This window comes from Orbicella franksi, chromosome 14, assembly GCF_964199315.1.
Source record: "Orbicella franksi chromosome 14, jaOrbFran1.1, whole genome shotgun sequence".
NCBI classification, from domain to species: Eukaryota; Metazoa; Cnidaria; class Anthozoa; order Scleractinia; family Merulinidae; genus Orbicella; species Orbicella franksi.
Genome location: NC_138158.1, coordinates 3,667,619 through 3,684,685, shown reverse-complemented (window position 1 = coordinate 3,684,685; position 17,067 = coordinate 3,667,619). Strand labels below are relative to the sequence as shown.

At 39.2% G+C, this 17,067-nt stretch overlaps 2 protein-coding genes across 2 annotated transcripts in view; both read right to left on the bottom strand.

Moving 5' to 3' along the window:
- LOC145467895 (uncharacterized) overlaps positions 1-17,067 on the bottom strand; it is a 195,093-nt gene that overhangs the window by 51,264 nt on the left and 126,762 nt on the right. The window lies entirely within an intron of this gene.
- LOC145468718 (secretory phospholipase A2 receptor-like) lies at positions 10,227-16,343 on the bottom strand. The gene is made up of 6 exons (XM_081452419.1): positions 16,011-16,343; positions 15,554-15,596; positions 14,518-14,733; positions 12,426-12,732; positions 11,131-11,384; positions 10,227-10,576 (listed from the first exon to the last, which is right to left on the bottom strand). The coding sequence occupies exons 1-6, from the start codon at positions 16,320-16,322 to the stop codon at positions 10,341-10,343; spliced, it is 1,368 nt and encodes a 455-aa protein (XP_081308545.1). The 5' UTR covers positions 16,323-16,343; the 3' UTR covers positions 10,227-10,340.

Here is a 17,067-nt window from a genome sequence, read left to right as displayed (position 1 = left end):
TTTACATCCAGTAACGAAAGGAAGCCAAACTATCACTATCCACTGCATTCTGGAAAAAAAAAAATAACAAGTAAATGAAATCATTAACGAACATGGCCAAATCTTATCCCTGAATCTCCTTTCCTGGGAAACAACACTATCTCACCGGAGAGCTATACGCATTTGTGTTCAAAACTTGGACGAAACTAAGGTATGGGAATGAGTAAACAAATCATAAGCGGCTTTCTTTCTTTCTCTTTCCCAAGAATTTTTTCAGTGTTACGGATTTTGAGCACGCATACTGACTTCGTCAGTTTTCTTTTTAGGCCCTCGAGCTTGACAACTTCTTCATATCAGTGTTTTGAAAACACTTTCGCTGAAGCGAGCTCAATTAATACGAAATCCTCTAACAACGACAAATGATAACTGATAAAGAAAAAACACGCAACAACAGAACAACATGCATTTCATACCTTTCGGCTTTTAACGTTGGATAAACATTCTTGCTGTACGTTTAACCCTCTCAGGCAAGGAAATCGGATTTATGAAGCCCAGTATTCCTCTGTACCGAGTCTTCCCAAAAATACAGGTGTGTGCACGATTCTTTGCAACGATATAGCCCAAGCTGTGCTAATACAGTACCCTTAATTAACATCACATTAGCTTTCATGGGAACCAACAGCTGTCCGGGTTCCCATATCTAAGGATGGCCGACTGTTTAGTTAAAAAGTTAAGAAAAAACAACTTCTATCTCGTATTTGTCTTGCTATTTTCGATTATTAGTAAACAAAAGTATTATTTATTGTTAATTAACCTTCGAAATGTCATAACTCCAAAGAAAGGCTAGTTTTTTACTTTTTCATCCCAACCTGAGGAGTTTCATCATTCATTCTACTTCATTCAGTCACTTCGTTCAATAAAATTAAGGAAACAAAACTGAAAACCCATCAACATGAACGAACTCCTCAGTAGAGTTCGATTAAAATTGCTCGCACACACTTGGGGTTGACCCAGTATATATTACTCGACATAATTTAAAACAACACATTGGTCTTGTTAATTGCCACCCTTTCATACCCAAGGAGGGCCTAGAAACGATCAATTTACAGTACTTAAATGATTGTTATTTTCATCAGTTATTTCACTGGATCAATAACACACTTAAATTACGTTCAAGCTAAAATCACCTGACACACCACAAGGTACAGAACAACGTAACATTTCAGTTACATAAAATCATACGCTTGATTTTTAATTACACACTCAAAACAGCACCATTTCAAAGTAAAGCTCTAACAGCTATGGTGTTAAAACCGCACCGACGGGGATTTTATTCTAAATCCAGGATATTTTGAGTGTTACTATGAAGATATCAGCAAAAAAGCGCATGCTTTCAATTGCTTTAAACTTTGAGTCAATATCTATTTTCTAGACGAAAGATATACTGTTCTTCCATAAAAAAATTCAATGAACTGTTTTGTTTTTGGTTTAAACAGCGGGCGTAAACTTTTGGAAACAACTTTTTGACCCATGGTATTATTGGATTCGAAACGATGCTGGGTTCAAAGGTCTGGCTTTATACGTATTTCAGCCCTGGTGATTAGGTTTTACTTGTGCTATTAATACCGCCATCAACAATTTCTGCGACCTTTCGCTTTAACGAAAGCAACCGTCTGGAGTGTTAAATTCCAATCCTGAAAAGATTTTATGAACAAACAAGAACCTTAGGTACTACATCTTTTGAAAAATTCCCTTAACATTTGAGCTATCGAAACACTCATCTTGACAGGTGTAATAGCATTGTTACAGATAACTTAGATTAATAAAATACATGCAGGAGGAACTGATTAAGGAAAGAAATGAATCGCATGTTATTGTACCGGTCACCAGAAGCATATCACCTAGTTCTAGGTGATATGCTTCTGCAGTCACCTATATTTCAACTGTATGCAATCACTTGTCTTGTTTCTTTAAAAAACCACGCTATTGAACTTAACAAACCAGGGACGGTTACAGGATTTTTCAAGGAGGGGGGGAGTGGTTGGTACCTTGGGGTTCCAGAATCAATGGGGCATGCCCAAAAGATGTTGCGATTTGAGAATTGGAACATAACTGAAAACTGTTACACCAGAAAAACTAGCAATACCACAAAGAAGAAATTACACAGAGGTGCCTGTCCAGAGTGTTTGCCTTTATTTCTGCCATAATATTCTCAATCTTTTTCATTTTTGCTTCTCCAAATGGGGGTGACTAACTACCCAATTCACCCTTCCCCCAAAACTCGCCCCAGCAAATCTGCCTGCAAAACATCCATCGTCAATTATGGAAATAATGAAAAATGTACAGATTACATAAAATGCTTATATGTTCAAGTGGAGTCCTTAAAACTTTCGCTTGGTGCAGAAGTGAAGCGGTTTTTTTATTGAGTGTCGAAAACTTATCTCAAAATATCTATTTTTTCCCTTACTGTGCCTATCGGTGGTGTTGGCGGGAACGACCAAGAGAGCCTCACGTGCAGTGAGGGCCTCCCAGAGGGGGTAACACGTTCCCTTGATCCCTTGGACATTTTTTTCTCTCTTGTTTCCTATTAATAAATTCCGTTGTTCCCGAGAATTTTTCGTCAAATTTTCCCAATAGAAGAGATATCCCTGGTTCCCTCAAATTAAACCCCAAAATATCTCTTGTTCCCTCGAAATAAATGATCGTGTTCCCTTGTTTCTCAAAGCCCCTGGGAGGCCTTCTGCAGTGGCTTTTAAATGAATCCTATGAGCAAGCTAGTCGGGTTGTTGGGGTCAAAGAAATTACATCATTACAAGAAATATAACATATATAAGCCGTCACTCTAGCCCTTGAACTCTTGATGGCAACAGTGCCGTTACTATAGTGATAACTACACACAAGAGTAGGATCATAATTTCTTGCTACACAGCAGCGGCTATAGCTAAGCGAGCAGATGAAATTACTACAACCAAGTCGATGTCTATTTTCTACATTTACAAAAAGTTACACTGTTGGTTATAATTGCATAAGTTAAAATCTTGCCCTCCCTCTTCGATCAGTTCAAGTTGACAGACAGTTTAGCCTTTCTTTTCACAAACAAAAGGGAGTGCTTTCTCACAACTAGTGTCGTCCCAGGCCCCCTTGTTAGCCGTCATTCTCACACAGTCGTGGTTTTCATTCTGGTTGTCTGGTTGATTGGAGGCCCACTTAGTGTACGTCACGTGATTACCATCTGGCCAATGAAAAGTTCCTTCTGAGGTGATGTCATTTAGACCGATCCATACTCCACCAAATGGATCTGAAAACGATTAATACAAACATTAAAATGGCTGTAGTTACTTTTGCATGGAAAACCTTTGAATAAAAAAAAAAACCTTTTACGATGACGCCGAAATGGAACTAGAAAAGCTACGTCAGATGTATAAAGTAATTGTTCGAGAGTTGAGAAAGTTATCATTAAAATCAAGGAATACCTCAACACAGTTGCTTGCGTGAAAAGAATCAAAGTAGGAAAATTAAAGAAGAAATAGTGGAAAAACCCCAAATAATAACACCCCAAAAACAACTGAGTTAGAGGATTCCACAGCAATGGCGCAGCAACGGCAAAAAAAACGCCCACCATAAGTTTTAAGATCATAGGTTGGATTCCAAAGCAAGTTTTTAGCAGATGAACGAAGTAATCTCGAGGGATCATAACGAGTAAGTAAGTCGATTAGATACGTAGGAGCTTGGTAAAGAAGCTAGAAGCTTAAAGAGTAAGGTTGGGCCTACCAAGATATTGAAATTGATAATATAGTTCTTAAACTGCTTTTTACTTTAACTAAGTGTTAGTTTTGTATTTTAAATTGCTCATCTATAAGGTTAGCAATTTTTCACCTTCCATATTAGTTAACTCTTCACCAGTGAGATGCCTTCCAATAATCATCAAGTCTCTCAAATGTCCAATTAATGAGTGACCGCCGTCCCTCTTTAGCCCAATATCAAAAGTAGAAGGGAAATCTTCCTTGAATTTTACGTAGCTCGGCACACCAGACTCGGTCCCAACCTTCTGACCATCGATGAACAAGAAAACCTCTTTTGAGTTTTTTTTCCAGACTGCAGCGGCATGAAACCACTTATCAACTGGAGGAGCCCTGTAAAAATTTGTAAACTGAGGTCTAATTCTTACTTCGCCTATATAAATATATAGCTCATGCTCATTTCTTTCTGTGGTCAAGTAGGAAAATAAGGAAGGAGGTGTGAATGAGGCTGTGACAAACCGGCACACCAAATGAAATGATATTTTGGCAAGAAAAATGCATCCCACCGCAAACCCACCCTTCACTGGCCCATTAAATGTAAAAAGGTAAAGTCTACATATGAGCCAAGTGGCCCATCAGGCCGGAGATTATCCCGGTTTCCGTAGCATGAAGCGACTAGGAGTATTTCTACTCCCCCCTGGATTAGATGGGATGCTAGTCCATCGTAGGCTTACTCCAGCATTAAATTCGCCGGTACCCATTTATGCACCTGGCGGGGAGAGAGGCACTGTGAGAGTAAAGTGTCTTGCTCAAGAACACAACACAATGTCCCGGTCAGGGCTCTAACCCGGACCGCTCGATTTCAAAGAGAAGCGCATTAACCATGAGGCCACCGCGCCACCCTTTGCCAGCACATTAGGCCAACTTTATTAATTTTTTTAGCATAGGATTGATTAATTACCAGTAATAAAATTAAGTTTGTCCTTGTTAGTTCCTGGAGAGAAATCATTTTGTATTTCATGTGGTTGAAAGAATTTCATTAAAACACATAACCCTGAAATATCTCACCCTTCGTTAAGAGATGGTTGGTTTTCGTCTCTGCTATTTTTAACCTGGAAACGAAGCTTTCCATTTGCCCAGGCATCAAAAAGAAAATGAGGAGGAGCCCAATAGCCGTAAATAGTTGATGGATGAATGGGTGGATCCCGCAGTTTTACCCAGCTGGCGATGGTGAAACTTCCTATGGCATTGAAGTCCACGGCAGGGGTTGTAGCATGTGCACCCGAGCCATTCAGGTACAAGGACCTCACACCATCTTCTTCTACATATCTCGCTCCATCTACGAGACTGTTTAAACAACAAAGAACAGCACTTACTTTGCAAGAATTCTGCGGACTGTGAAACAATCAACCTGCTTCATTCCGAGGATGTCTCTACATGCTTTGCATTGCCGTGAAGGGGATGAACAAGTCAAAATGAAGGAGTCGACCAAAAAGTGCTGTAGTTCACAAACAGGGTTTATTTATATTCCAACAGTTCAAAGCTTTCAATTGCAACTACAGTTTGCAATTGCAGCTTTTCGTTTTCTCTTACCAATACAAGACAACTGGTAATATTAACTATGATCACTGTATTATGATGACTTACGATAAATTTACACTTTCTGCTCACCTAACATCAGAATCAGTTCCATCCAGAGCCCAGTGATTAACAATGTCTGCTGCAAGGCTATTCCCTTTTTTAATTTATTTTTTTAAAAAATAATAATTAGGAAGTCTGTTAATAACGTCAACTGATGAGAGCCAAACTTATCATTAATTTTTTAGTTCATTTAAAACTATTTAATTTAACGCTTGTTTGTCCCAGTCTTAAAGGTTGAGGTCCCTTGCAATTTTTATACTGTTAAAAACTAATATGAATTGACATGTGGCTCGGGTTCGATTCCGGCCCAATACCATACATGTATGTGGGTTGAGTTTGTTGTTGGTTCCCGCCTTGCTCCGAGGGTTTTTCTCCAGGTTCGCTCTGATCTGGTTTTCCTCCCTCCACAACCAAAACTCCAAATTCCAATTCGACCAGGACAGAGGACCGGCATGAAAACCAGCTATAAGGCTGATGTGACTTCCTCTCTAACTATTGTAAATATATTTTTAGAAAACAGTCCTGAGAAAATACTCGCGCTAATTGGTTGAAAATAGTGTTTCTATTAAGCAATATTAGATTATGAGGGCGAGATTTCTTTCGCGTGTCAACTATCACGCATTGAGAAATCGAGAACAAATAATCTAATAGTTTTAGTATAAATCTACTAGTCGTTCAAAAATTTATCTAAAGCTTCCTCAAAGACACTTTGAAAACGCCAAGAAGCGGCCGTCATTTTGTTAACAAGCGCACACTGCTGTGCTCCTCACTATCTATCACAGAATAGATAGTGAGTAGCGTAGCCAATCAGGGAACGGCATTCGTGATAGAACGTTAGTAGATTTATACTAAAACTCGATAGAAACACGGTACATGTTTTCTATTTCTTAATTATAGTTATTCTTGTTAAAAGCAGCTGACTGGATGATCCTTGTTGTAGTGAGTTTAAAGTTACAGTCTTATCCTATTTTATAGACATGGTATCACATCCTAACCTGCTGTGTTAGGTTTTATTTGGCCAATTAAATGAGAAATAAATTCATTTTCATCTTCATTGTTGATTGACACCAGCTCTCCACCAATTGACTGACAAGATAATTCTGCTTTATCCCAGGCTTTCCCGTCAGGAAACAATTTAAGGAGTTTGGAACCAAATCTATACCAGCCATCAGGAAGAGCTGAAAAACATCCAAATAATTTAAATTTCTTTTTGTCATGTAAATTGTTGATTCTAATAATTAGAATTATTTCTTTCTCGCATAATTGCTTTGCCTCACAGGCATGTAGTTTTAATTAACTGAAAGCCAAGATCAAAGGTAACAAATGAATAAGAAATTTTACACGTTTAACACTGTCTATAGTAAATTGCACACGTATCAGAAAAGAAAATCTTGCCAAGATCATAAACATTAACTGAAGCAGTGAAGCTGGTATCATTTTTAGGTTTCTGCTTCAAAATCATTTCCCTTTCATTGTGAGCATGGGAGACCTTTAGTGTCACACATCTTACCATCTTTGTGGATACATTGCTCCGTAGTACAATGTTCAATTTCCTGAAATTGAAACAAGCAATCAGATCAAGAATTTTTTCATCCATGGCTTTGATAAACATTATAAGTAAGCTGTATAGACACGAGAGAAGAGTAAGAAAACATGGAGGCGTTCATAGCCTCTTCGCATGGAAAACTTCAACACTACTGATGAAAGATTTTAAGTAGCTTTTAATGACAAACTTGCAATAAGAAAGAACCCTTCATCCACAGTCGGTTAGACCAAACCTTTCCGCTTGTTTATTAATTAGGATAAATTTAACGTACTCTACGAAAAAATACAATTGACAAACTGGGGATACGTGGATTACAAACTAGAATACAGTTTAACTTAAAGTAATGGACACCAGTGGCGGATCTAGGGGAGGGGCCCGGGGGGCCTGCCCCCCCCCCTTATATTGGGTAAAAAAGAAAAAGAATCGCAGACGAAAGAAAAGCCAGCAGGGCAAGCACCCCCCCCCCACCCCCTCCTCCTTAGTTCAAGGTCTAGATCCCCCAATGGACAACTCCTTCCAAAACGCTTAGTGACCTTAGTCATACAGTTCCAGTCACAGACAGAAATTACGCTACGGCAGACAGACGTTACGGGAAAATCTCAAACCGAGACAAATTGCCGTATTCACTGAGCAAAGGTTTTGCTTTGTTTTTTCAAGGTCGTAATCGTCCTGTGGGTATAATGGGAGAATAAAGTAGATGTTTGGCTATGAAAACACAAATGCTTATAACACCAAAAACATTTTTCTGGAAGAGAACCTTATACAACGAGTCTTTTATTTAACTGGTTTTTTATCCCATGTCCTGGACTCGCGGCCATTAGTACCCGCTTTTTCATCTTTTGAGAATCTTGCTGCTCATTTCTTTTGAAGTCTTTTAAGGTGTGTTTTGGCTAAAAGAACGAAATTTTACAGTCTTAAAAACACGACATAAAACGTCATGTTCTGAATTGAATGGAAAAATACCTTTCTACTACCCCCTAGAATACAGAATAGCGCCAAATAAAACCTCTAGGGGTAGGCAGCCACAATTCCGCCTCTTCCACCCCTTCACGGAATGACTCAACAAAACAAAACACCAGGAGCAAAACACCGACTAATCTCATTAAAATTGTATTTCTCCCGGTTATATGAATGAGGCTTTAAGAATTAAGAAAATCCTCATCAACCTCTCAGTTGTACAAAATGACTGTTTCCCTCACCGCCATTTGATGATACTGACTTTCCGCGCTTGCTATCAAATCTTGTGGGTCAGCAGTTTTGCTAGAATTGTTTAGCTCACACGTGACCCGTCCTGTCGCTCCCGTTTTTCTCACGTTCACAGAGAAACAGAAAGGCGTGTCCACGCACTCCATGCGACATTTTACCGCGGCAGAAGCAGTTACGGTTTCTATCACGTGATTCTCTAATGCCACACCTTCCTCTTTAACAAACTTAGCCATTTTACATCCAGTAACGAAAGGAAACCAAAATATCACTATCCACTTCATTCTACCAAGAAAAAAATAATTGATAGTATAAATCTACTAGCGTTCTATCACGAATGCAGTTTTCGAATTGGCTCGGCTTCTCGTTATCACTATCCATTCTGTTGTAGATAGTGAGTATAGCCTAGCAGTGTGGGCTTGTTAACAAACTGGCGGCCGCTTCTTTGCGTTTTCGAAGTGTATTTGAAGAGGATTTAGATTAAAGTTTTGAACGACGTACTAGCAGATTTGTACCAAGACAATAAGATTATTCGCTCTCGATTTCTATGCGTGATCCCTGACTCGGGCTGCGCTATCGTCAACTATCAAGCGACAGAAATCTCGAGCTCATAATCAAATTGTTCAGTAGATGAAATCATTACCGACCATAGCCAGACCCATCCCTGGACCTCTCTATCTGGCAACCAACGCTATCTCACCGGATAACTATTCGTATTTGTTTTCGAAAACTTGGAAATACCTTGAAGAGATTCAGGCGCGTTTTGGGAGTAAGCGCGAAATCATAAGCAGCTTTCCCTTTTCCTCTTTCCCTGGAGTGTTCGTCAGTATTGCTTATAGGCTCTCGGGCTTGCCAATTTCTACGCGTCAGTATTTTCGAAACATTTTCGCCGGAGTGAGTTCTAAAGGAAGTCTCCTAGAAAAAACAAGTCATAAAGTAAAAGAAACGATAAACATGCATTCCATACCTTTCAGCTCTTAGCTTTGGATAAGTATTTCTTGATTTAAGTTTGAACTTCTCAAGAAAGGTAATCAAAGTTATGGAGCTTAATGTTCCTGTGTAACGAGTCTGCCTAAAATACAGGCGTATGGATGCACAAATATGACCGAAGCTGTGCTGATACATCCCCTCATTAACATCACATTAGCTTACGTGGGAACCACAGCTGTCTTAGTTAGCTTGATCCCACATCTAATGATGGCCGACTGTTTGGTGAAAAAAATATAAACAATTTCTTTCTCGTAATGGCCTGAAAGTTTAACCAATACGAATTAAAAACAAGCAACGGGGGCCGGAGCAAAAAAAAAAAAAAATGTATGGCGTTGTTATTTCCGATTGTCAGTAAAAAAAAGTATTTTGCGTTCAATATATTTAGCTTTGATTAGCTAAATTCACTTTAAATTTAACGAAGCCCAAACATCACTGCCATCTTTCTCGCTGACCGTTGATTGAACATTGTAGTTTTTTTAAGCAAGAGTGAGTACAAATAAAGAGTGATTATTTGATTGATTGATCTATTCTTAACATTCGAAATGACATGTTTCTAAAGGGAAGCTTTTTTTTTTTCACTTTTTCATCCCAGTCCGGATCCGAGGAGTTTCATTGTATATTCTACTTCATTCAATTACTTCGTTACAAAACAAAAATGAATAGATAACTTAACGAACGGCCCAACAATAACGAACTCCTCAGTAGATTTCAGTTTAAATTACTGGCACACACTAGGGTTGACCCAGTATATTATTCTACGTTATTAGAAACAACTCATTAGCCTCGTCAACTGCCACCCTTGCACTCCCAAGGAGGGTCTAAAAACGATTAGTTTACAGCACTTGATGGTTTGTATTTTTGTCAGTTGGAACAATTACACACTTAACTTACGTTCAAGCTAAACTCACCTGACCCACCGCATTGTACAAAACAAAGTAAAACATCGTGTTTTAGCGTGAATTATTAAAAGGCATACCCAGAGCTTTATTTACAGGCTCAAAACAGCATAATTTCAAAGTACTGCTTCAATAGCTATGACGATAAAACACGGAGATTTTAACGCAAATCCAGTTTGATATTTGGATTGTGTTACTTTAGTGATATCAGCGAGAAAGTGGATGCTCTTAATTGCTTCATGATCAGAAGTCAAATATATATTTTACAAACTAAAAAACTAACAGAGAGCTCGACTTAAAGTTGTATATAATAAAGTGGAAATTTTGGCTCTCCACTTGCTCGGTTCAAGTCATGACAGTATAGGTTTTCTTTTCGCAAATAAAAGGAAGTTCTTTTCCACAGCTCGTGTCATCCCAGGCCCCCTTATCAACCGTCATTCTCACGCAGTCGTGGTTATCATTCTGGTTGCGGGATAGACTGGAAGCCCACTTAGTGTAAGTCACGTGGGTACCGTCCGGCCAACGGAAATTCCCTTCCGAGGTGACGTCACACAGGCCGATCCATGCTCCACCAAATGGATCTGTAAACGATTAATTCACATATGAGGGGGAGTTAAAACATTTAAGGATGAATAAGCCACTGAAAACCGAACTTGAGGAGCAATGTGGAGTGATCAAGTAATTGTTTGGCACTCAAATTTTTACTCAACCTCGTTCTCAAAGCTCTTCCCTTGAAATTTGGAAGGGGAAAGACGAAAAAGAGGAAATAACCAACCAATCAAATAAATTTGAAAGCGTGATACGTTTTTATTTTTCACTGAACCATTGCTAATTATTTTAAATATAATATATTGATTGCACTTGAGAATTGATAAACCGCTGAGCACAACCGTCGTACCCAGGGTTTTAGCCTTTCAATTATTGTACTGAGCATGAAAGTGGAATCAAGTACCTTGATTCCAGAGTAGCTGAAAAGCATGTTGTACAAAGTTAACTTTGTAGTCGGTTCATTGAAACCTAGTGACTCGGAAACGATATAGGAAAAATGAAAGAACTTAGAATGGGTCCACTAAGTGGTGTATCAGAAATAACTTTGACAGCAAAAAAGATCTGCAAGAAGAAACATTCGATTTACCTTCTATGTTTAATAGCTCTTCACCGGTGACAGCTCTTCCAATAACCATCAGGTCTCTCAGGTGTCCTTTCAGTACAGTACCAGAGTCTCGTTTCAATCCAATATCATAAACGGAATGGGAATTATCCCTGGGGTATGAGCCGCTTGTCAAAGACTGGGATCCAAACCTGACGCTATCCAGGAACAAGTGTGCCTTGTTTAAGTTTCCGTCCCAGACCGCCGCGACATGAGACCACTTGTCAATTGTTAGAGACCTAGGCGAAATTTGAAACAATTATTTTTTTTTCACTGCGTTGTAATCCATCGTAGGGATGTTGTTGCAATTTATACGTTTCTTAAACGACTCTCGAGGAGGAAACGTATGCAAAGTCTGACTTGTCTATTTACTCGTGCTTCCAGACCTCATCCGCGTCCCCTAAAAGGTGAATTGCGGTTTATTTAAAGACATTAAGTCCTATCAAGAGCAGAGGATAACAGTCTCTCACGGCAGAAACGACCTCGAGTTTTCAACGCCGCTATGATCTCCCCTCCATCCCTCCTTTTAGGTAGAGTTAATACAGTGTCCCCAGTTAGCCCACATGGGCTAAATACATTGACACTTAAACAAAGTTCTTACTTTCCTTATTGTAGACGAATTATACTCTCAAATACATTTTTTGACTGGACCTGATAAAGGCGACTGAAATTCTTAATTTCCAGATATACGATGCCTAACTCCTAGAAGACCAGATAAGACAGTGATATCGTCTTCAAAAAAAAACAAACAAACAAACCACGACAAAAGGGACATGTTTTTCTAGGCTACTTTAATAAGTAAAGGACTTTAATAGGTAAAGGACTAGGCCGGTTGCCTAAGAGACAAGTAATGTTTCCATGACAAGAAATTCGTGACCAAGGAACCTTTTACTTCCTGTTTAAGCACACAAGGAAAAACTCTTCATCATGTCATATACTCCTTGCCCAAACAAGCTAGTTATCCAATGTAACTGGGATTTATTTCAAGTTATGTGCCCATTGAACTGCCAGTACTGCATGTATACCAATTTAATTAAAACTTCTTCCACAAAACGTTTGACAACCATTCCAGTTATATTGGTTAAGTTTCCCAGGCAAAGCAGTACAACTACAAATCAATATTTTGGGAGAGTGCCGTGCTTTCCTGCTTGCCGAATCATTAACACTGAGCTGAAGAAAACCTGAAGTGGAATGGAAGTGTTTTGAAGCTTGACCAGTCCTCCTCACGTAACTCAGATAACCCTTCCCTTAGAAAAGAACAGACAAATAGCTCGGCTTACCCAGCGCCAAACCAAGGCCGATAATGACCTTCGTTATTAACCGCTCCAAAGAACACCGATCCAGACGAGTAGCCATAAACAATAAATTTTACAGGATCTGACCAGTCGGCGTAGATGGGCGAGTCAACATTCACGGGGCTCTGAAGTTTAACCCAGCTGGTGATGGTAAAACTTGTTTGACTTACGTCCACTGCTGGGGTTGTAGCGTAAGCCCCTGATCCGTCCAGGTACAAGGATTTCACACCGTCCTCCTCTTCGTATCTAGCTCCATTTACGAGACTATTGAAGAAGCAAAGAGCAGTAGTCACTTTATTTTAAGTGAATAGGAGACGTGAGAAGCAAGGTGATAGACAGGGAGAGCGATTAAAGAACGTGGAGTCCGATCTGTTGACGGTTCTGTATGTGTTACTGTTGTTTCGTTTTCTCTTAAGTTCTGTTTTCAAGATATGTTTGCTCATAGATTGAGGAAAATGAATCCTCTCCACATCAAATTCGACCAAGAGAGTGGAAATACAAATTTTTTGCTTTCCAACATTTTCTTTCTTTTGTTTTTTTTGCCAAACTTAATCCATTTCATTTTTTTAAAAAAATACTACTAGCTTCCATGAAGACAAACTTTTTTTTCTAGAAAGTACTTTTTTTGCTCTTTTAAATGAGATATAGTAGATTAGCCTCCTGTAAATATTTATTGCGATATCACAGAAACAAATTATACGACATATGTTTTTCGAGCCTTTTGTTTGAGACTAAAGAGGGTTAAAGATTTTAAGGAATCTACTCGGTCACGTCACTCTATGGATTGTCAAAACGGTCTACGATACAACGAAACACTGAGAATATCGATGAGAGAAATAAATATAGGTAATCCTGTGAATGCTGTTGCAATTAAGGAAGAACACTTCGAGTGATATTTGAAAATTCTCTGACTGAAAGTTGCACGAGCCTTTTAGGCGAGTGCCATTTGAAAGAATATTCAGTTATCAAGAGTAGCGTGAATCCTTAATTGCTCGAGCTTTCATAAGGTTACCCGAATATTAGATGGCTGAGAAAATTACAAACGCGGGCGCTTATTTTGGTTGCAGTGCTTGTGGATGAGCAAAAGTCATCCGTGTTGTTTTTGTGAATCATCTCAGATAAAGAAATGAACCACAGAAGTCTAAGCAAAATCTTTGCCATTAGTAGGATTTAAAACGACGTCGAAAATGAAGATCATATGCCGAAGATGTACTCTGTTTTCTTTAGCCGCGGTTTGAGGTAATACCCACCTGACGTCAGAATCAGATCCATCTAGAATCCAGTGTGCTATGGTCTGGTTTGGGTCTTTACCTGTAACAGTGAATGACCATTTTCTTTTTTAAATCTACGTTCAGCTGAGGTACAATTCTAGTCAACTTATAGTTGATTGGAACTGTTCGTTTTAATTGGACGATCCAGAAATCCTGCCACCAATCAAAGTAGTGCACGCGCCAACGTGGTTGCCACAGACATCAATTTTCAAACGTCCCTGACTTTCCCCTGACTTTTCCTTGTTAAAAACAAGTTTCCCTGACCAAATGACTACAAAATTGTCAGATCTAGTAGCGGCTTCTGGCCTCAACTTACAACCATCCGTTCTACTCGTTTATTAAGGTTAATAAGTCTTCAACAAATCTTCTTCATTAGGGAAAAACATCGTTAAGATCACAGTGACCCCAAATATTCCTTCCAGTTTTCAATGATATTAAATCAGCCGTGTTAAATTATTTCAATTTTCCCTGACTTTTTCCTAACCTTGAAGATTTTGTTCCCTGATTATTTCCTGACCTGTGGCAACCCTCGCCGAGCTTGAAAAAAACGGCTGGCACTAAAATGAAGTTTACGATCATGACATCTGGATTAGCGTTGCAATGATCAACTAATAGAGGAGCAAGGTTGTGAGTTCTTAAGTTCCAAGAAAGAGATAGTGATTTGTAACATTTTAACGGGGACATACTTTAGTAAGAAATCATACCTTTTCCCCTAATAACTCACCACGTACGACTGGAAAACCTGCAGCAATTCAACCTGCAGGGTTTATTTTTATTTTAAATAAAAAAATTGATATAACGATCACCTGCAGCGTCTGTTTTAATCTGGTTAAGCAAATGAGATATAAATTCATTTTCGTCCTTGTTGTTGACTGACACCAGTTCTCCACCAATCGATTCACAGAACTGTTGAGCTTGCTCCCAGGTCCTTCTCTCTGGAAACAACTTGATAAGCTTGAAACCGAATCTATACCAGCCGTCAGGAAGAGCTGGGAACATAGAAATGAAACCATTCCCATATTAATGATGGTGTTAGCCCTATCTCGGTCTATTATCGAAGCCAACATCCTCTGTGGGAGGGTAGGCATTACGATTAAAAAATGCCAGAGTACCAACAGTGTGACACTAATTGTACACATCTTGACCGAGCAAACTAGGTCCAAAATTAAAAGAATCTACTATATGTATGACATCCTTGCATACGGCTGGTGCGTCTGAAATTTGAATTGACCAATCAGGATTCAGCAAGCGGGAAAACCTGTACTGTCCTGACGTCAACGTATGTTAACAGCGAAAGCATTTGAAGTCGGGCAACTTTTCTCACTGGAGATGGCACTGGATATATCGTGAAAAGGAATTTTTAATTGCAAAAACCACAACAGATTGTAATAAGTTAAAAATATCATTTTTTGTCTCCAAGCTTTTATTTAGTGGTAAAACTGGATCTCCCGCGTCCGGCAACTCACCCGTTGCTCGTCGTTAGTTGAGTGTCAGCTGGTAGAATATAATAACAGTTGTGTCATTTTAAACAAAATATGTTGTTGTTCGTCAAATTAAACCCAGAATTTTCGAGTTAAGTATTAAAAGAGGCCAAAACAACTTAAGCGTTGTCTTTATTTTTGTAAGCTGCGAGGAAGAAAAAGACCATTATCGTGTCCCTCTTTTCAGAAGAACAGTTAAGTTTTGACTGCCGCTTGTACTGCGAGCGCAGCCACCGTATGCAACGATACAGATCACCATTTTCAGGCGGGATACAGCGGGCAAACCCGAGAGTCAAAATAGTTGAGATGGCTTTATCTTGCCCACTCACGGAGCTAACCATAGATTAAAATGGAGTCTTACCATCCTTATAGTCACATTTTTCCAATGTACAACGTTCCACCTCCTGAAGAAGGAAGAGACACAGCTTCAATCAAATGTATTCATTTCACTTTTGAAAAGAAACAAGCCTGTTTGAATCGCTAGCCTGTTCCAGGTTTATGGTTAGCTGGGGAGAAGCGCGAAGAACGAGATAAACACGGAGAAAGGTAGAAGGAAAGAAAGGCTAAGGGTTTGCCGCATCTCAACGACTAAAGGCTCCTTTTCGCTCGCCCTTCTTCGTGTTTGCGCTGCTCGCGAACTAACCAAAAGCTTGTACGGAACAGGTTACTGGATGTTGGAACAGGTCCAGTTACTGCAAATATCACATGAAAAAATATTTTCCGACCTAACCAAGAAATCTGGAAAAAATGAGTTATTATACAAATGCAAAGATGCATAGAAACCCAAGAAAGTAGCCGAGAAAGCATTTTTAATTTACCGCCATTTGATGATACTGAGTTCCCGCGCTTGGTAACAAATCTTGTGGGTCAGCGGTTTTGCTAGAATTGTTAAGCTCACACGTGACTCGTCCTGTTTCTCCCAGGTTTCGCACGTTCACAGAGAAACAGAGAGGAGTGTCCACGCAATCCCAGCGACATTTTATCGGGTCAGCAGCTGTTACGGTTGCTATCACGTGATTCTCTAATGCTACATCTTCCTCTTTAACAAACTTAGCCATTCTACATCCAGTGACGAAAGGAAACCAAAATAACGCTATCCACTTCATTCTGCAAATAAAATTGCACAACATTTGAGTGGTGAGAATTTTTGATCGTTGACTAGATTTTCTGGAAGAAAATTTCAGTTCCTTGTAATGTTCGCGAGTCCATGTAGCGGAGTACTTTCCGTAGTTCAATGAAATACCAATAAAACGTTGACCTTCCGTAGGTAGATATTACCAAGTAATAAATGTCATTGAAAATAATAGACTTAGTGAAGAGTGAGGATGACTTAGGCTCAGATTTAGCTGCGCCATTTATGACGTACTCTTTTTTAATCTGGAACGTCTTCTTTTGTGCCACGAACTATCTTTAATTTTCCGGGTTTGACGCAGTTTTCACTATGACTGGTGCGTCATCCGTATGCGTCCGTTCTCTCACAATGAGCAGGCTAGCTAATGGGAAATATAACGGTCGAAAAAGTCCAAGAGCGGAGCGACTTAAGGGCGATCTGATGAGAAGCCTGCTATCTCTTCCTCCCTAGATCCCAGTCAGTAGCTTTTAAGTCCTTATATCGCCGTTTTCTTCTAATGGCAATGTTTATTCTAAAATTGATCGATAGAATTGGATCAAATTCTCAGCAAACAAACCTCTTGCATGGCTGAAAGTTCTACTTTGGTTACGTAACTACTGGCTGAAAGCAGTTAAAACTTTTTGCCTAGATTTTCTCTATATTTTCCTTCGGTAAAAGCCTGTACAATTTGGCAGAGAGATAAAATATGTATTTTCTCCACTACAGGACTCATATCTTGGGAAATAGGTAAGACCATAGCCTAC